A 20,764-nucleotide genomic window follows, 5' to 3' on the forward strand; every position below is an offset into this window, starting at 1 on the left:
AAAAGGCACCTTTAGAAATTTCAGCCCCTGCCTCCCTAACATTCTCTGCACGTCCCTGCTTTACTTTACACTACCTAAAATGCATATCAAAGCAGGGGGTCCTTGAAATTTAAAAGGTTGAGAATCATATCACTGCCTTAGGGTGACTGGATATGGCACACACACACACACATCCTGACCTATACCCTCTTCCTCAAGGTATGAAGCGCCGCAAGATCTGCTGGCTGGAGAGCAACCTCCCTCCCACGAGCCAGGAAGGAGAGGCGGAGGAGGGGTTGGAGGAGGAGGAGGAGAAGATGGAGGAGAATGGAGAGGAGGAAGGGGCTTTAGGAGAGAAGGAGGAGAAGAAGGAGGAGAAGAAGGAGTCGGCTGCGGTGCGGAGGTTCAAGCGGGAGCGTCGTCAGGGTGGCAACAGCATCACACTGTGCCAGGTGTGTACACAGATGATACATCCTGAGTGCTCATTTAAAGGTCATAGTGAAACAATGTTTATGTACCCGTGTGTGTGTGTGACACACACACACACACACACACACACACACACACACACACACACACACACATGGAAGAGGGGAGGGGAAGACAGAGAACAACTGGGGCGGCAGTAATAAAAGAGTATTTAATTGTGCAATTTGAATTGATTTTTTTTACCTCCCACCCCCAAGTTTTCACGTTTCTCAAATTCAGTTCTTTTTTGTATATTTTCCCCAAATGTCTGATTTAATCTCCATCCATGCCTGTCCATCTACAGTACATGTGACACACATGTTATAGACATAAGTTATCCTGGGTGCAACCATACACCTATTAACCATTTCAACCTGGCATCCCTCTGGCTTATTTTTGCCACCCCCCATTTTTAAGGGTGCCTCAGCGCTCCAATGCTTGGCTGAGTGTGTATATCTCTTATGTATGTTTGTGTGCAGTATGGCAACACCAGCTGCAGCCACCAATTGGTGCTGTTGAACACAGACTGTAAAGAATATGGACGGTGGTAACCCATTGGTTTCTATGCTTTTTTTGCACTTGTATGGGTGTCGCCATCATTGTTTTAATGTGGGTACCAGGAATGCTATTGGCTGCCAACGGTCACGTGCAACCGCAGGGATACGTCATGGGACATTGTCTTGAGCTTGCCGAAAATAAAGCACATGAAGAAGAATCGTCACAAGCCTATGATCACTAGCCCCTCCTACAGCATACCCTGCTTTAACATCAATTATAACATACATTGGACCACATTTTCACAAAACACATATCATGGTGATTGAAACAAGGCTTTAAACTAGCGACCGGAACCATAAAGTATTTATGACAATGTAAGAAAATCAAATGTAAAAGTACAGGGGAAATGAATGGAATCCTATGGAGAACATGTTGCTTTTGGTACCAGAACAGCGCAACTAGTGGCCAATCAAAGGAACTTTTAGTTATGTGTTTGCTTCATTTTAAATCCAGACAACTGGCCCCCTGATTGAACAACCTTCAAGTGGCGCTGTTGAGCAGCCTCAAGGGCCATTCACACTGAGCACTAGTAACTATAACAAGTGGCCACCAAAGGCACCGCTCATTCAAACTGGGTTACATTTTTTCTGAAATTACGCCTCTGCCTCTGTAAGCTGAGGCCACCATGTGCTTCCATTTTTGTTGGGAAAGGTACTTTTCCCCCCTAAAGGAACGCTTGGAGGCAGCCGCCACATTACAGCATTGCAAACTGCATAATTACTGCCTCACAGATGTGAGTCAGAGAAACAAGAAACCTTATGCAAGAGAGAGAGAGAGTGTCGAGAGTGCAACATCTTGTGGCTGAATGTTGTCTATTGCACCTTTTAAATCTGACTGTGTCATACAGGTCCATTTGGTTACAACGGCACACTCTCTGAGTGGGAAAAGGATAAATGATCACTGATTATTTTACTGTGTAGGGCTGCAACTAACCATTAAATGGTAAATGGTGCAATTATATGGCGCATTTATCTAAAGTGCTTTTACAAGCATTGCATTCACCCATTCACACACACACGCACGCACGCACGCACGCACGCACGCACGCACGCACGCACGCACGCACGCACACACACACACACACACACACACACGCACATATTCACACACCAATGGCAGAGGAAACCATGCAAGGCAGCAACCTGCTCAGCACTAACACAGGGAGAGCTGCATGGGGATCAAACGGGGAACCTTCTGATTACCAAGCTCTACTGTACCTCCTGAGCCACTGTTGCAAAATTAGTTGATTTTTCAGTTCATCTTTTTAGAACAAGGGTCTTCAACAGGGGGTCCGGGACCCGTCCTCAGAGTTACTACAGGGGGTCTTCCAAATCTTTGTGTGATGGAAAGAAAAAAAGAAAATCTCCTTTTTAGACAGATTCTTAACCAGATTCTGAGAACTTTAGCCAAAAATAGCAGATATACAAGCTCACAACGCCTCGTGCTGCGAGGCGTTGTGAGCTTGTACTGTAGATCGGCTATTTTGGGCAAAGAGGTTTGGTGTAGAGGGGAGAAGTATTGACAGTTCATGTCGTTAAATATCTGAACACACAAAATGATCCCAAAATACCCTAATGATTGTGCTGGCAAACAATGAAACGACAAGGAATCTTTCTCAAGGTTGTGGGGGTCCCTGCTTCATCTCTCTCTCAACTAAGGGGTCCTTGGCCTGAAAACATTGAAGACCCCCGATTTAGAACATAACATTTAAATAAAGTAAAAAAAAACGTAGAAAACAATGTTGTGTGGTTGACTAAGCTGCAGCACATATAAAAAGAGCTATCTAGCGAGGCAGATAAAGTGCATATTACAGGTGAATCGTTCACTTGCGGATACAAGCACCAAAATTGGCACACATACTCCTTAGGCATTGCTCTTTTCAGAAAACCATCTGGCCAAAAAAAAAATCAAGATGGCGGCCAATTTTCATGATGGCCGCCATTGAATATACAGTAATCTTGCATTCCGCAATAAAATCCCATAGACTTGTCCTATTTGAATAATTTTGGTGTCAAATCATACATTTATCACTATGTAGAATCCAAATTTGGACCCATGGACTTACTCAATGGCTTCCTTGTACCATATATCAGTCCCGGAATCTTAATATTCTGCTAATAGTGTGGTGCGATGCGTCCAAAAAACAGCTCCCGTAGGATTTTTGTGCTAAAATTGATCTTTTTGCAGATCCTGGTTCTATAGAGTCCAAACTATGAGAAAATGATGGGTGTCAACTTTTCCGGACCCCCACCCCCTTTCTGGGGGTCATCTAGTTTGGGACCTGCATGCCAGAACAGTACGCCAGCCAGTTAATGTCCAATTTTCTTAATATTAGGGTTGTTTTGTAGGTTTTAAAACATTCTGAGTTCATTTATTACACTTTTGAAGCAGCCAGAATAAGCTTTCTGACTTTTGGTTGGGGTCTTTCCTCACCTGGGACCCCCCCAGATGGACCCCTGAGCCTTTCTCAGTACTCGCTCTACTCCTGCTCCAGAACAATGTCATATTAGATCATAACTTTTTTTCTGAAAACAAAAAAAAAGTAGTAACAAATACCAGGGGTCTTCCACAGGGGCTTCGGGACCCCTGGGGGTCCTCGGAGTTACTACCTAGTGTGATAAGAAGTGTACTTCTAAGGATTTCTTTGCTAAAATGTATTTTTTTACTGCTTTGGCTTTTATAGGGACCAAACTGTCAGAAAATGATGGGTGTCAGATTTTCCTGACCCCAGCCCCCTTTCTGGGGGGTCATCTATGTTAGGACCTCGCAGAACAGTATGTCACCCAGTTAATGTCCAATTCTCATAATATTAGAGTTGTTTTGAAGGTTTTAAAACATTCTAAGTTCATATATTGCACTTTTAAAGCAGCCAGAATAACCTTTATGACTTTTGGTGGGGGTCTCTCCTCACCTGGGACCCCCGGAATGACCCCTGAGCCTATCTCAGTACAGTCCTTGCTCTGCTCCTGCTCCAGAACAATTAGATCATACTTGAAGCATAAAAGCTTTTGTACCTGTACCTGGGCTCTGTAGCTAATACCAGGGGTCTTCCACAGGGTCCGGGACCCCCAGGTGTCCTCAGCGTTACTACAGGGGGCCATCCAAACGGCTGTTTACCCATATATGGAGACCCCCTGGTACCCATATATGGAGGTCCATGTACTGTATATGGAGATATGCTGTGAGAGCCCAAACATGCTTACTCAGTTATTTGTTATGTGAAAGTACTATGATGTCCATGACAACTGACAACATACCCTTTTATGCCCATACATGGAGATCCCTGTCTGTAGAACCAGTCACACAGATATGGGCTGTCTTGGCCATCTGTCTTGGCCATATAAGGATTCTGTTAGTGTGGTATGTGGCCAATGTGGCCTCCATATATGGGCATTCCCATATGAAGTCCTGTTAGATATGGGCTTAATATTGAAGACATCAGGGAACTCCATATATGGACCTTGTCATACATCTTGAATCTATGACCTCAGCATCAAAGGCTGGATTGGGGTATGTCCCTGTGACAAACTATTATCATGTCCACTAGGGGTACTTAATGTACATCAAGCAGCCTCACAGAAACAGGACATAGACTCCTGCCCTATGAGCCTCAGGGCTGGGCAGTGGGTTGCCTTTGGCCAAAGACAGAACTTAAAGTGGATTCTGTTCATGACCTGTGTTGCACTCTTGCAGAAAAGAGCAAAGGGATGCTCTTCTTCCATGCCTTCACTGGCTGCGATGTTGTTTCAGCATTCCGCGTAAAGGGGAAGAAGTCTGCGTGGCAAACCTGGAATGTTTGTGATGAGGCTTCTGGTGTCTTCAGCAAACTCAGCCATTACCCACCTGTAGTGGATGATGAAGACCTGAAAACCTTGGAGAAGTTTGTGGTCACGATGTACGACCGATCCAGCACAGCTGAAGGTGTCAATGATGCGAGGTTGGACTTGTTTGCTCGGAAGCAGAGGCCATACGAAGCCATTCCTCCAACGCAAGCAGCACTGAAGCAACATGTGAAGCGCGCTTCCTATCAAGCGGCCTGCATCTGGAGTCAGTCAACAGTATGTCAACCAGAAATGCAGACTCCTGACAACTGGGGCTGGACCAAGAAAGGAGATCTGTGGCAGATTGATTGGACTGAGCTCCCACCCATTGCAGAGAGTTGCCAGCAGCTGACCAAGTGTGGATGCAAGTTGGAATGCTGCAGTCGATGCAAATGCTACCACTTTGGTCTGACCTGCACGGCACTGTGCAGCTGCAGGTGCGAGGTTTAGAAGCGTTGTAGTATAGGCCTACTATACTATTGTACTATACTGCCTAGGCCCTAGAAAAAAAAAACTACCTCCTGCCTCGACGGGATCATCACCTTATCGTGGTGAGGCAGTTTGCGTGTCTCCATGACCCCCAGAGCTATGTCGGCAGGAGTCTTGTACTCCTGTACTCCTGGCAGGGTTACCCAAGTCGAAAAGGTCGAAGAATAGACTAGACAAAGAGTGATCCCACGGCGCTATTATATCTACCATGCATTTTAGCCGCGTCAGCCGCTGTGCATTGAAATCCGCTCTGTTGAGTTACTACATTACTACATTACCCCCCCCCACCACACACACACACACACACACACACACACACACACACACACACACACACACACACACACACACACACACACACTATAAACCTCTAACAATACTAAGATATACACTACCACCCATTTTATCCGAGTCAGACATAACACAAACCTCTAATTTAGCAGAATATTAGGATTCCGGGACTGATATGTGGTACAAGGAAGCCAGTGAGTAAGTCCATGGGTCCAAATTTGGATTCTACATAGTGAAAAATGTATGATTTGACACCAAGATCATTCAAATAGGACAGGTCTATGGTATTTTATGGCGGCCATCTTGAAAAATGGCCGCCATCTTGAAATTTGATTTGGCCAGATGGTTTTATGAAAAGAGCAATCCCTAAGGAGTATGTGTGCCAATTTTGGTGCTTGTATCCGCAAGTGAACGATTATTTCTGTTATCTGCCCGGCTAATCTGGACTTGGAGGCCTGCTGTTATTTATGTTCTCTCAGCAGTCATATCCTGTGCAGTATATTTACAGTGCAGACAGAATGGCTAACAGTGGGAAAGAAGAAATATATATGTTACAGTATGTTTAGGTAACTCAGGACGTTCATTGTAAGAGCGCTTGTTTTGTGTTCACCACACACTAATCACCACCAGATGGCGACGACAGCCCATAGACAGCCATTCACTAGTGCAGGCGCTGACGTCACTCGTTTGCGACTCTCTTTCTTTATTTACTAGCCTAGCTGGGCGGTGTTTAGCCATTAGCTTAGCCATTAGCTTAGCCATTAGCTTACTATGAGCGTTTATCGTGGGCTTGCCCAGGCCTTACGGCCTGGGCATAAATATAACGATTGCATTCACCACGGCTTCGTAACTCGCGCGGCGCTCCGCCGGCTGCGCGGCCCTGGCCCGCTCTTCGCGGCCACTCGCGCCTGCGGCGCTCGGGGGCGAAGAGCAGGACCAAGGTCCGCTGGCCTTCGCGCCGCTTGCAATGTCGTGGACAATCGAGTGGCTCCGCCTGGAGGACGTTGTTGTGGGCGACCGCTTGTTCCGCCCCTTGCGGCACCACAAGTGCTCCGTTTCTCGACCGTCCTGTTTCTCTAACAAACCGTGACATATACACTTTAACCCATTTAGGCCTAGAATTATTGAATGCTTTAACCAGTGAAAAATAGCAGATATACAAGCTCAGCGAGCTTGTAGATCTGCTATTTTCTAAAAAGTCGTGAAAATGTGTGAAAATATTTGAATACATGTATTTTTAAAGCGAACGTCTGTAACTCAAATTTTGCTTCTGGGTGATCCCTGGAACTAAATATTTGAGATGGGGGTCCGTGGCCAAATAAATATCATTTTGGGAGTCCTTCACATGAAAAGGTTTGAGAACCACTGACATAGTAGTCTCTCAAGAACAGACTAACTGAGCTCCAGTTAAGTGAAAAGGACCTTTTCTTTGACGATGGCTAGAGCCAGATTGCTGACATAGAAACATAGGTTTTTCCCAAAAATCTTAGAAGGATTCAAAAGACACTTATAGAATCGGGTCAAAATTAGAATTTTCACGATTTTTCAAAAATAGCAGATCTACAAGCTCACAGCGCGGCACTCGGTGCCGCGCTGTGAGCTTGTATATCTGCTATTTTTCAATAGTTAAAGCATAGCATAATGATACACAATAATGTGTACCCGTTCTGAATTTAAAGCAGCTAGGCCCCTCTGCAGGAGACGGCAATCTGCCCTGTCTCTGGTCATCTCAGTGTTAACTAAAACTATGATGAAAAATGTTTGTCGAAAACGAAATAAAAACGAAACCAGAAGCAGTGCTCTTCCGAGCAAAAGGTCTCCGCCAGATCAGGTTTGTTATTGTGACCTCCTGGTGGTGCAATAATAGTCCAATGTGAAAAGGGTGCCGTGTCTTCTTCGGCCTTTCACTGTAATCTGACTCTGCATTCATGATTTGAGGCATTTTTTACCAAATATTTGTGTTGCAAAAGTCGACCTGCTGGTGAGGGCAATGTGAAAAGGATGGCATTTGTTCCTCGACTTAGTTGTTCCTCGACTTGTGAGCTTGTAGATGGGCTATTTTCGGCATGCAGATCGGCTATTTTCGGCATGCGGCTAACTCAGTTAGGCATGCAGTTGACTAAAATCTTAGTAGTATGTACTACGATATTTAGTCAACTAAAACATTTCAGATGACTAAAATATTACTAAATGAAAAATGTATTCAAAGGACTATGACTAGAGATGGACATCGGTATCGGCCGGTATCGAAAATCGTCCGGTATTATATAAAATCGGCCTCAATCGGTGACCGGCCGGTCCTAACGTAATTTCCGGTTTTCCGCCGATCAAAAATGACACGCATTCGCAGTACGCAACATGTGGCTCAACGCGCGCTGACCAAAACAAAGCAGCAGCGAAGCTAACGCTAACAGACTCATGAAGAAAACATGTCGCAGATTTGGACTTATTTCACTGTGTGCCAGGATGATCCAAAACTCGCTCTTTGCATTGATATTACCCGTTCGCTCAAATAACTCCATCTCATTACAGTACATCTGAACAAAAGCAACGATGCGAGCTGAACGGGGCTATAGTGTTCCGTCTATCTCTCTCGCTCTCTCTCCCCGTCCCTCCCTCCCTCCACACACACTCTGACTCTCACACCCACAACGAACAGTAGCTAGTGGTGGCTGGCTGCGTGAGTTTAGTCGAAAACAGCTGATCTACAAGGCATACAAACTCACATCATGCTAAAGAATGGCCAGATTAATGCACACGCTTTATGTGCTGAAGCACAGGGCACCATGCTATTCCCGCAAAAGTGCTGAAATCTATAGCAAAGGCTGCCGAAGAAGCGCTAAAAATGTCCGTGAAGCGCCTATTTTATTTTCCGTGCGAATCGTCTATTTTATGGGCTATCAACAGTGATTTTCCGATGTTTCCTCCCTGTTGGTAGCCAGCCACACATATCCCAAATATTGCGCTACATAAATGCATGTAATCATGAGCAGCATGAGTGTCCACTGTAGCCTGCTTGTTTAGCGTCCTGTGCTAAGATAAACACTTCTCTGAGTCTGATCACCCAATGTTGCCAGGTTTTGTTTTTGAGAGAGAAACAAGCAACCAGGGGGGTTGCTTGTTGATACTAATGACAGTATAAAAACAGAAAGGTTTGCCAAGCCAATTTCACCAGCATATTAATAACAATGATAATAATAATAGTTAAATAGCACCAGCTTTCATTTTTCAAGTACAAACATTGCACTAGATTGAGTTCAAGTTTTATTTTCTTAAGTTAACTCAGTGCTGCTTAAAAAAATGTTGATTGTGACATTGAAAGTCAACTATTCCAGTGTTTAACTGGGGTACTACGAGTACCCCTGGTGATACCCAGAGGTACTGCATGGGATACTGAAGAAATTACATGGTAGAATACCAGCCAACTGAGATGTGTTTTTGAATTTTGTTGATCAGTTGATGATTGGTTGTTGATTACTAGTTATTGACATGAAAACTGACTGAATCTTATTGTCAGTGTTGAAAATAAATCTGCTCAGGATGCACTGTTTGAAACTCACTCCATTTCTTATTTGTGATGTTATATTGTTGAACAGGGGTGTTATGCATATAGCCTACCATAGTTGTGGTTTTAATTGCAGTTATATAAGCAAAATGTTGTCTGGGAAAAGGAGTACTTGGATAAAAAAATCATGGAAAGGGTACTCAAGCCAAAAAATATATGGTATATATATAATTATTGTTCTTTCTTAGATAGAAAATCGGTATCGGAAAAATCGGTATCGGCAGATCAGAATTTAATAAAACCGGAAATCGGAATCGGCCAAGAATTTTGCAATCGGTCCATCTCTAACTATGACTAAAACTATAATCTGATATTACTCATTGCTATAGACTAGACTAGTGTTTGTTCATGAGTTCATGCGTTTGTAACATGAGTCTCCATGTATCTCCAGCTCTTAAACAGAAAATACATTTTCAGGTCAGCATATTAATGTTATCCAATCAGGATAGAGATCTCAGTCAGGAGGATACAGGTGACAGACATGAGCAGACAAAAAAATTGAGCTGAAACGTTGAAGCTGATAAATAGGTTCTCTCTACTGCTTGGCTGAAATTCTGTCACCTATCTTTTTTTGGATTTTCTGCGCGCGTGCAAGACACCAGTCATGTTGCCATACCTTAGCAACAGGCATGATACATTTATTTTAAGAAGTACATTCCATTTTTTTCCCCCAAAAATGTCTATGGTTTCTTGGGCTGGATATGGCAGCCTGGAACGGTAGTTCAAGTGCGCTAAACTTGGCGTAAACGTGCCACAATTAACAATAATGAATTGCACCTGTGCAGCTGACCTGTGGAACCTGGGAATATACTATTCTGTCAAGATGGGGAGAATACAAGTGTGGAGAATATAATTATAATACCTTGTTAAATGTTGCATTTGTAGTTATTTTAATGTAATTTAACAACATAACCAGCACAGATAGACAAAGAGACATTCATGGATTTATATTTTAAAGTAACTTGTATTCTCCCCCCTGGACCCAGGGTATGGCAACTGCATACCCCTGCCATACCCAATTGACGCCACTTAGCTTTAAGAATGTGTTAATGGTTTCCCCCCTACAGGTGTGTAACATGCAGCTCAACTCTGGTGCCCAAGCTCAGATCCACTACAGAGGCAAGACCCACCAGAGGAGACTACGTCACCTCAACAAGGCTACTGTCACAGGTAGGAACTCGCTCAGTTCCCCTCCATGATGACACACACAGGCGTGTGCTGAGAGTGCACAGTAACCATTCTCAGAGCTACAAATGGATAAATGAACAGTAATTAGACCCCATGGACATGTAAACACTTGTAAATCATGGTCTTAGTCGCAGAAAGAAAGTATAACACGAAAACATCAGATTCAGGACAATTAGCCCTATTCACGGCCCGCCCACTCGGCATCCCCCTGGTGCTGAAGTCACGTTTTGAAAGGGAAACCCTACTAAAAGCCCATAGAGTTAACACAGAAATCGCAAATTTAATGCAATTTCCGAATAGTAAAGTATAAAATACGGCTAGCAAGATCAAGAACACAAGATAGTAATAATTTACTTTACCGTTCGTAATGATATTTTGTTGGCTTTAAGTCCAGCTATTTCTGTATTAATTTCCCCTTCTAGACTGACGTCAGCACCAGGAAGTAACTGAGAAATTGGGCTACTTGACCCGATCTTTGACCCGTCTTCTAAATCCTTCCTCTAAATCAGCTGTTCTCAAATTTTTTCATGTCAAGGACTCCCAAAATTATAGGTATTTGGCCACAGACCCCCATCTCAAAATATGTTGTTCCAGGGACCCCCCAGAAGCAAATATTTGAGTTACAAATGTTCGCTTTTAAAAAGATATATTCAAAGAGTGGGCGGGCTGTGATTAGGGCTAATTGTGATTCAAAGAGTGGGCGGGCTGTGATTAGGGCTAATTGTGAAACCATGTAAACCGCATTACAAGAATATACGTACATTAAAACAGTAACCGACTTACTGACATATTCCAATTATTTGTGTGTATATAAGTCTGGCCATAACTGCTGTGCAGTCCAGCCCACTGAACAATATAGATTTGCCCTAGCTCATTAGTACGGGTTTGTTCATTAGAAAAATGTTTGATGCATACACACATCCATTATTTTTCACTAGAGCGAAATGTTAAAAGGTCCTTTGTTTGATTGCTCATGTGCGGCGTGCATCTTGTTATCAGCTTTTGGATTATACTTTAGCCAATGTTTGTTTTACCACCAAGCCATTGTCTGAATAGGCCATCAGGACCCATGCGCTGAAAGGTCTGCTCAAAGATACTCGCTTTATACACTTAATGAATATTTGGCAGCTGGTATGATTGTCATGCGCCCCAGAATGTCAATGGGCTCCCCTGGTTGCACCCCTGAGCATAAAGGAGTTACTACACTCAGACTGGCATGGTATTCTTTGCTGGTTGAACTGGGTGAAATAAAGTAATTAACACATTCATCTCAGCTTTCATTGCTAAAATTGGGTGTAGACGATTAGACAGTTTAAAAAAAGAAGTCTTCATGGAGGTTCTTTCTATTTAGGGGCTGACATGATTGTGACATGATTGTTTTCCAAAGCAGTGGGCGTAGGGTTGTTACTGTTAGCAGTTACTCTGGAAACGTATGACAAGGGGATTCCAGAGAGATTTTATTTTTCTTTTATCATCATCATGTTTGTGTGACCACTCAGTACTCACTCATGTCTTGTGCACAGGCAGCTCACATCAATGTCCTGAAAATCATTGTCAAGGTAGTAAAGAAAAATGCTTGACTAAAGGATCAATTTTGATTATTACCTGGACCTAATAGTTCTAAACGTATTTCTCATTGACATCATGTTTGCTGAGATAATGCTGAGATAATTCTACCACCACAGATCAGATATTTATATATATATATATATATATAATATATATATATATATATATATATATATATATATTAGCTATACCCATATCCTAATCTCTCAACTGACACCACCAGCATGGCAGCACTGCCTTAAAAGTAGGGTTGTTGTTAGGTGTGTAGGGGTGTGTGCTTGTTTCCCAACGGGTCTGAGCACAACGGTGGGAGCAGGAGTGGGTGTGAGATGTAAGGGAGTGCTTGTTTTCGGCTTGTTGCCGTCTCAAGCGAACCTGAGACACCGCCGAGCGAGCTACAGTGAGCGAGTTGCCGTGTCGACCGCCACGTCGAGCGCCGTGTCGAGCGTCGCTTGAGCCATCTCATCTCAGCGCCGTCCGAGTTATGTCCCGATAGGGACACAATCGTAAATCTTTGTCCCCCCGACTTTCAGTACCTCGTGGGTCCAAGTGAACACTGCGGAGCGCTCCCTACCTCCGGTTCAGCTCAGACTCGTTGGCAAACGAAACGACTATGACGGGGAGGAGCCAAACCTGTTCCCCTCTCTACACAAAAAATGTGGTGGTTCCCCCAGAGGTAGAAACAATGAATGGGTCCGAATGGGTTCCCAGATTGCCCAAATCCAAAACTGATCCACTTGGATAGGAATTAAAAGTTTTGAACTCGACATTCATCGTTGTCTGAGCTTATCCAACCGAGGCCTGTCATTTTACTCTGGTGATGGCCACAGGCACAAACATTTGTAGGCCTACTCTAAATTACTTTAAATTATTCAAACACCTTTTGGCTTGCTTTTCCCAACTTTTTCAGTGCAAACCTTATAACGGCATTTGATCATGATCAGCATTTTAATTAAATAGCAATGGCCCTTTAGCTATTCTGAAATCACTGTAAACCATGGCTTATTATAGGCTCTATGCACAGCAGCCATATTGGAAAAGAGTTGGGCGAACTCCTTACTTCTTAACAATCTTAACAATTATACTAATTAAAACACTATTCCATTTAGTGTAGCACGGTGGTTCTCAAAGTTTTAATTTCAAGGACCCCCATAAGAGAGTGTACAAATGGAACCCACACTTTAAGTGTTTACAGTGAGCCAACAGGGGGGTCTGCTCATAATTCCGACATCCCATTATTCAGAACATTAGGCTAGTCGTTAGTGTGAGGTTAGGGATTAGTTATAATGGGGCCAGTTCGACCAATGGGACGTAATGGGCCATCAGAATAATGTCATGGCACCGCCAACATGCACAATATCAGCACGCTGACTCTGACCACAATGGAACAGAACCTTAATTACCGGTAGTAGAATTGAGAACACCTTTGAAGGAAGTAATGAATAGGCTCAATGTGTTTCCTATATGGCTGCTATGCATCGGGCCCATTGCTTTAATAACCTAGACACATTTGGTACCTTCGATATTCAGCAGCAGAGGCAGGGGCGTCACAAGGGGGGGGGGGGGGGGAGTGGGACTTACTAGGGCCCAAGATGGAGGGGCCTTAATTATTTTTATACTTTAGGTATTGAAAAATAGCAGATATACAAGCTCACAGCGTGCTGCGAGCTTGTAGATCTGCTATTTTTGAAAAGTTGTGAAAATGTGTGCAAATCTTTGAATATATGTATTTTTTTGTAACATTTGTAACTTGAATTTTGCTTCTGGGGGGTCTCCGGAACTAAATATTTGAGATGGGGGTATTCGTGGCCGAATACATATGATTTTGGAGGTCCTTCACATGAAAAGGTTTAAGAACCACTGACATAGAAACATAGGTTTTTCCCAAAAGAAAAAAAAGAAAAGAAAAAAAATGTATTTGAAATATTCAAACAAATGTTCACGATTTTTCAAAAATAGCAGATCTACAATCTTGCTGTGAGCTTGTATATCTGCTATTTCTCAATAGTTTAAAGCACAAAATAATACGTTGCCAGTTTAAATTTGTTAAACCTCCTATGAAGAACATTCATGGGGCCCGCAGCGAATCCTTGTACCCAGGGCCCAGAATTTGGTGTGACACCCCTGTGGCTGCTGTGCACAGGGCCCATTGCTTTAATAACCCAGACCCATTTGGTACCTTCGATATTCAGCAGCAGAGGTGATGGCTGCTCCCGATCCCTCTTCAACATTCCAGCGTATATTTCCTGCACACCTGTTGCTGTAATCAGACATTAATCATCACCATCCGCGCAGGCCAGTTTGACCAATCAACACGATGGAAAAGTCGGTCCATGATGCGTCAGCTTTTAACTATCGAAGACCTGGAATGCGCCCGAGTCGCGTTCGATTTGAACCACTTTAACCATTATTTTATGCTTTAACTATTGAAAAATAGCAGATATACAAGCTCACAGCGCGGCACTCGGTGCCGCGCTGTGAGCTTGTAGATCTGCTATTTTTGAAAAATCTTTTTTTTTTTTTTTAAAGTCTTTGAATATCTTTGACCCGATCTTTGACCCGTCTTCTAAATCCTTCCTCTAAATCAGCTGTTCTCAAACTTTTTCATGTCAAGGACTCCCAAAATTACAGGTATTTGGCCATGGACCCCCATCTCAAAATATGTTGTTCCAGGGACCCCCCAGAAGCAAATATTTGAGTTACAAATGTTCGCTTTTAAAAAGATATATTCAAAGAATTGCACAAATAAATCACGATCTTTCAAAAATAGCAGATCTACAAGCTCACAGCGCGGGCACTCGGTGCCGCGCTGTGAGCTTGTATATCTGCTATTTTTCAATAGTTAAAGCATTCAATAATTCTAGGCCTAAATGGGTTAATGGAGATTCATGTGACGGCCTCTGTTGCGTACGTTTGCTCCATGGCTCCATGTTCATCAGTGGAAACGAATCATGGGTCCTCTAGCTCACAACCCTGCTTTGTTATCATTAGTGTTTTATTGACATGTTCTGGATCAGATTAGAAATTTGTTGGAATCATCATTCATAGTTTAAAGTGTGAGGCAGCGCTCGCTAATGCAGTCTTGTATTCATTCTGTGTGTGCGCACGTGCATGCATGCGTGCGTGCGTGCATATTATGCGCCAGACTAATATCACTGCATAGATATTAGTCTGGATTCTCTGTATTGAACCTGCATTTCAAAAGGTGCATGGATACAAAAATGGCTCCGGTGGTAATATTTGCATACTGGCCGGGCATACTGGCCGATTGGTCCCTCACTACTTCGGAGGGAGAGGCAGATTCATCTGGTTTCTAGGCTAGGGTCATGTACAGAGTTAAACCTACACAGTCCCATAGTGGGCTGGCCCAAGTGACGCACACACACACACACACACACACACACACACACACACACACACACACACACACACACACATGCACGCACGCAAAGAAAATAGACGATCTACAAGCTCACAACACGTCGCATCGCGACGCGTTGTGAGCTTGTAAATTGGCTATTTTCAAACATTTTGTACTTTTAGCAAAAGAGGACAAAATTTGCCACAGAGGCACAAAAATCCAGGTCCAGGCACTCAGGTGGAAGCCCTTTATCTGGGCAACGGGCTAGAACATTAAAAAACACCAACGCATTTCGGCAAACGCCTTCTTCAAGGTGTTACTGAAGATGTAGATTTGTAGAGCTTGTAAATCGGCTATTTTCAAACATTTTGTACTTTTACTTTTGGTACTTTAAGTACATTTTGTACTTTCATTCTTTTACCCAAGTACATTTTCAATTCTGGACTTGTACTTATAACAGAGTATTTCTACATTGCAGTATTGACACTTTTACTTAAGTGAAACACGTGAGTACTTTTTCCACCACTGCTGCAGGCTCTGACTGTAGGCATGTTTGGGTCTTTACTGGGAACCCTGGCACCCTGACAACTCACTGTAGCATCCTGCACTTGTGGCTCTGGCTCCCATCCTGCTTCCTGAGCAGAGGAGGACACAGGAGGGGAAGAGAGAGAGATAGGAGAACAAAGGGGCAGCTTTTTGAAGCGGTGAAAGCCGCTTCCAAGGAGTGGCTTTGTCTGTCCCGTACAGTCTGTCCCATAGGCTTCCAAGGAGTCCCGTGTCCGTGTCATGTCCCGTGCATGCAGTATTGAGGATTGGTCAAGCTTCACATGACAATTTGGCCCACCAGACAAAATCATTCATTCATTAAGAATTCATAAAAATATAGAACTAAAGCACATAGAAAGTATAGATCTATTACACAGAATGTATCGATCTAGAACACAGATTTCATAGCTCTAGAACACATAGAATAAAAATTCACTTAGAACCGAGGTTTGATTTTTGAATGCTAATTGAAGAAACATGCATATTTGAAGATCTACAGTAGAACGGAGCAGATGACTGAGTGAATTGACTGTGGGATATGAGGAATTTTCTCACAAAAACTCTATTCTGCTACATGTGCCCCATGTGTTAGACCCACTGTAATCAAATACCCCCTCCTCAAGACATTGTATATGAACCATCAATAACCAGTAAGACTCCCTAATCGGGCGATAAGCGACTGTCAGGTCGCATGGTGCAATCCAGCAAACTTTAGAAGGCAATCGAAGCCTATCAGGAGGGAATATGGGAAATGGTACAGATGCATGTTGCTGACATGAGTTGCGAGATACTGTGTACCGCTTTGTGTGATTTTAGGGCAAAATCTGTAAGAGCAGTGTCCAAAAATGTGTTTTGCAAAAATCGGCCTCATGGTGGCACTAGAAGAGGGCCATGTGAGGGCTGGAGGTTGTGGTTTGCCAGCCAAGGAGTGTGTGTGCAAAGTTTGGCATGGATAGGGGCAACCGTGGCGGAGATAAGAGTAGGGCCAAAAGTGTGACTTGACGTGATGGACAGATAGACGGAGGGAGGGAGGGAGGGACAGCCGGTAGAACTTGTCATAGTAACTTAATGTATTTGTCTCAAGACGGGCGTTTGATTTTTTTTTAATAATTTTGCATTTTGCAACACAAAAATCTTCTCCTCTGGGCTTCCCTGGCACATATAAATTTCAATTTGTTTGAGAGTTTGAGAACTATTAATTTAGAAGTCATTGTAGAATCTGCCCCAGGTCTTAATGGGTTAAATGTATATATACGTTTTCCTCACATACTGTCTCTTAGGGGGAAAGATTTACACATCTACTTACTGTAATTTGACACAAATGTAAGGTGCTATAAAGTAATAACAATGTAATTCAGGGGTGCCATGGATGAAAACATTTATGTTTACAGGGGTGACCTGAGCCAAAAAAGTTTGAGAACCACTGCAATAGACACCCAGCATTCCCCTAGAGGGCGCAGTCAGACATGGCTGCGGTGCAACTGTAGTCTGTTGATACGATGGACGAGGAGTCACAAAGATGTTCGCCAGAAGTGGATAAAAAATATCAACCAAAAGGACACTACATGTGTTCTTGTGAAGTAGTGTCATTGTTATTGGTGGCTTAAAGCAGACAAATAAATAGGAGAAAATAAAAAACAAGGGGTGCAACAGTTAATTGAAATAATAATTTTCATTGATTATTACAAATAACCGATAATTGATCTTTAATAAAATAACTAATAAAATCTCTATCCATAATCAATCCCTATTCTAGGCATGTTTAGGCAAACCTTTCAAAACTGTTTCAAAATCTTCACTATTTCTATGTGACTGTCTGTGACACGAGTGGTTAGTCGATTAGTTGCAATAAAAAATATTGTTTTAAAAAGGTGCTTCTCGATTGTTCGTTTAATCGAAAAAAGTTGTCGATAATAAACAATAAACAAATAAGCAATATTTGCTGACCTAAAACACAAAGGTCTCCACTCTCCACCTTTGTAGTCATTTTCCATTTCAATTCCCAGTTCTGTTTCCTGAAGTCTTCCAAAACTGTGCACTCCTTTGCCCAAATCATCTTTGTGTTTCTATACTCATTCCTAAATCCTAATGGAGATCAGCTGGATTTAAAAGTTTCTATTTTGTCTGCCCTGGTGCAGTGCAGTTAGTAGCACATCCTGTGCTCTGGCTTTGTTTCCCCATCTGAATGAAGGGAGCCTTCTAAGGGCGCCGATCTCCTCGTCTTTCTGTTTCTTATGTTCCATTGCTTGGAACTTGTGGTTTGTTTGTGGGGTGTCCCATGGCAGCAAGCACACTTGTACGTTCATGGCTGCCAGTTCCCACCTGATGTCATGTGGGACTCTCGACTGCTCCAGACCATACTGAATAACCGCCAATTTGCATAACGTCTTCAGACTAGGACTTAAGTCTAAGATGTACAGGTCGTGGGGTGTGTACCTTCCAAAGAGGACGATACAGTCTCCCACCATGCAACAGCCCATCTTAGACATCCCACGTGGGCCTTTTCCCTTGGGCTCAACTTTCTTCCAGGAGTAGGTCTCTGGATTGAATTTCCACATGTCATCGAATTTCCGGTCCAAGTTGTGGCCACCGAATATGTACAGCTCTCCATTGTAGGCAAAGGCTGCGTGGCAAAAGCGTCCTTCTGGAAGGAGCTGTGCAGAAGGCATGCTCAGCCACCATTTAGTCTCTGTGGAAAAAACTCTGATGTTGTTGTAGTGGTCCAAGTCGACGTTGTTCCCTATGTCCCCGAATACAAACATATTTGCCTCCATGATGGTGGCAGAGTGACCACATGAAACGGGTGCAGGGGTGCCTCTGGTGTTAATTAAAGACCATACCATCGTGGTGGTGTCCAACATGTGGACATCATTCAAGCAGCGAGACAGCTGTTTGTTCCGGTTGTATCCTCCGTAGATGTACATGACCTTCCCCAAGCCACAGGCCGAGTGGCTCCTCCTCGCCTCAGGAACAGTCCCGGAGATCCTGGGCTTGAACCATCTGTTGGCTTCGACGTCGAACGCATAAAGCACCTCGCAGTACTCCCACGTGTGCGTGCAGCCTCCCCAGAGGTAGATGATATCCTCTATCAGTACGGCCGTGTGGCCCCAGCGCATGGAGGGAACGTCCAGGGGACGTCCCCCTCCTCTACCGGGTCTCACCGGTGGCAGCTTAGCCCAGCGCAACGACACAGTGTTGAAGACATGTACGTCGATCTGCTCCATGTCGTTGCTGCTCTCCCCGTCGCAGTAGCCCCCGAAGGAGTACACCTTGTGGCCCACGGCCACAGCAGCATGACGGTTCCTCCTTGGTCCCCCTTTCAGGTGCACCGTCCAGCGCAGCATTCCCAGGCACCCAACATGAACGTGAACTTGTATTAGTCTCGCTCTGTTAAAGAGTCTACCCCTTGTATTAGTTCGCTGGCACAAACGGCACAGCAAAGCTTGGCCAATCAGAGAAGTCGATGATGGGCTGGGTTGGCCAATCAGAGAAGCCAATGCCTGTTGAGTTCATGGCAAAATGGCAAACAAAAAAGGTTTGGACTAGTGCGATACAGCATTCTGTTCATTGTTGTCACTGTGTAAGAAAGGTGTTGTTTAAAGATTTGTATTTATGGGCTTTTATGAATTTATTGATAGGACAGTAGACTGACAGGAAATGGGGGGAGAGATGGGGGTGACAAGCGACAAAGGTCGTCCGGATCTGGAATCGAACCGGCGACGCCGCCAGGCATCCATGCATATGTGGCAATGCCTAAGTGGTATGTGCCCGGACCAGTAGGCCAGCGGGCACCCCAAGGTGTTGTTAGTACCAGTAAGACACCTAAGGGCGAAAAGCAACTAGGGCGAGGTCACGCAGAGGGTGAGGTCACACAGGACGGAATTCATTATTAATATCGGACCAGTTACCCATATATGGAGATCCCTAATACCCATATATGGAGATCCATGTATCTGGAGATATGGGCATATTGGTTGTATGGGCGGTTCTACAAAAAAAAGTTTCTTACAACTGTACATTGTGCAAGTATACAGTAACGGCCGGGGAAGTAGCTAAGAACATAGGCAAAAATCTGAGGTATCCGTGGGCAAAAGTTGGAGTCTAGAGAACCAACCGTGTGCTGTGAGACCCCAGACATGCTTACTCGGTTACTCGTTATGTGAAAGTCCTATGACGTCTGACATCATCATACATACAATCCCTTTTATGCCCATATATGGAGATCCCTGATGTGCAGTTGTATAAAACAAAACATTTCACCGATCCACCCAATATGCCTATAAAAGGAGACAAGGACTGAGAGACAGATACTGACACGCAAGGACGCATGTCTGAGGTTTCACAGCATATGAGGTGACGTCACAACAGTGTAATGTCACAATGTCAACGATGTCACAACAATGTGACCTTGAGCGTTACGACTCTACAGACAAGATGTGCCGGTTTTCATAGTTATTTCTGAGCATTGTAAACTGCTCCTACATCTGGCTTTGTTTGTCCCACATCTGTCTTGAATGTGATTGGTCTGTCTTGACTGTGTTTGACTGTGATTGGTCAATCTGTGTCTGTTTGTACGACCAGGGTCACATTGGCCAAGCTTTGTGTGACGCTTAATGAAATTCACTCATAAATAGCACCGCTCTCTTCACACTGGGTGGGATTTTTGTTGTTGTACTGGAATTCATTGCCATTGTATTTATTGTGTATCGGTTACGGTTTTAGAATTTAGAATAGCTATTACCTGTCACAAAGGGTCAAGGACAAAGGGTTCATATTTTATATTTTAATCAGAGAAAATAAAAGTGTTAAAATGTTTTAATTTACTGCTTTCTATAATTTTAGTCATTTTAACAATGTTGATTTCAGTGGTTTGGGTCAAGCTTACAAGTGGCTAAATATATCTTTTTAGACGCAATAAGCCCATTCCAC

At 43.6% G+C, this 20,764-nt stretch overlaps 2 protein-coding genes across 2 annotated transcripts in view; one reads left to right on the forward strand and one right to left on the reverse strand.

The window, feature by feature from the left end:
- Positions 1-200: 200 nt before the first annotated feature.
- Positions 201-20,764, forward strand: part of LOC308302922 (zinc finger protein 385B-like) — a gene marked incomplete at both ends in the record, with an annotated part of 78,649 nt that continues 58,085 nt past the window's right edge. The window contains 2 exons of the mRNA XM_080747240.1: positions 201-431; positions 10,239-10,341. Coding sequence (XP_080603366.1) covers positions 201-431; positions 10,239-10,341 — 334 coding nt within the window. The remainder of the gene's footprint in view (positions 432-10,238; positions 10,342-20,764) is intronic.
- On the reverse strand, positions 15,879-19,179 carry LOC308303753 (kelch domain-containing protein 3-like; the record flags this gene model as incomplete). The annotated part of the gene is made up of 2 exons (XM_080748248.1): positions 15,879-15,924; positions 18,272-19,179. The coding sequence occupies 2 exons, from the start codon at positions 19,177-19,179 to the stop codon at positions 15,879-15,881; spliced, it is 954 nt and encodes a 317-aa protein (XP_080604374.1).

Source organism: Nannobrachium achirus, assembly GCF_963921795.1.
Source record: "Nannobrachium achirus genome assembly, chromosome: 18".
NCBI classification, from domain to species: Eukaryota; Metazoa; Chordata; class Actinopteri; order Myctophiformes; family Myctophidae; genus Nannobrachium; species Nannobrachium achirus.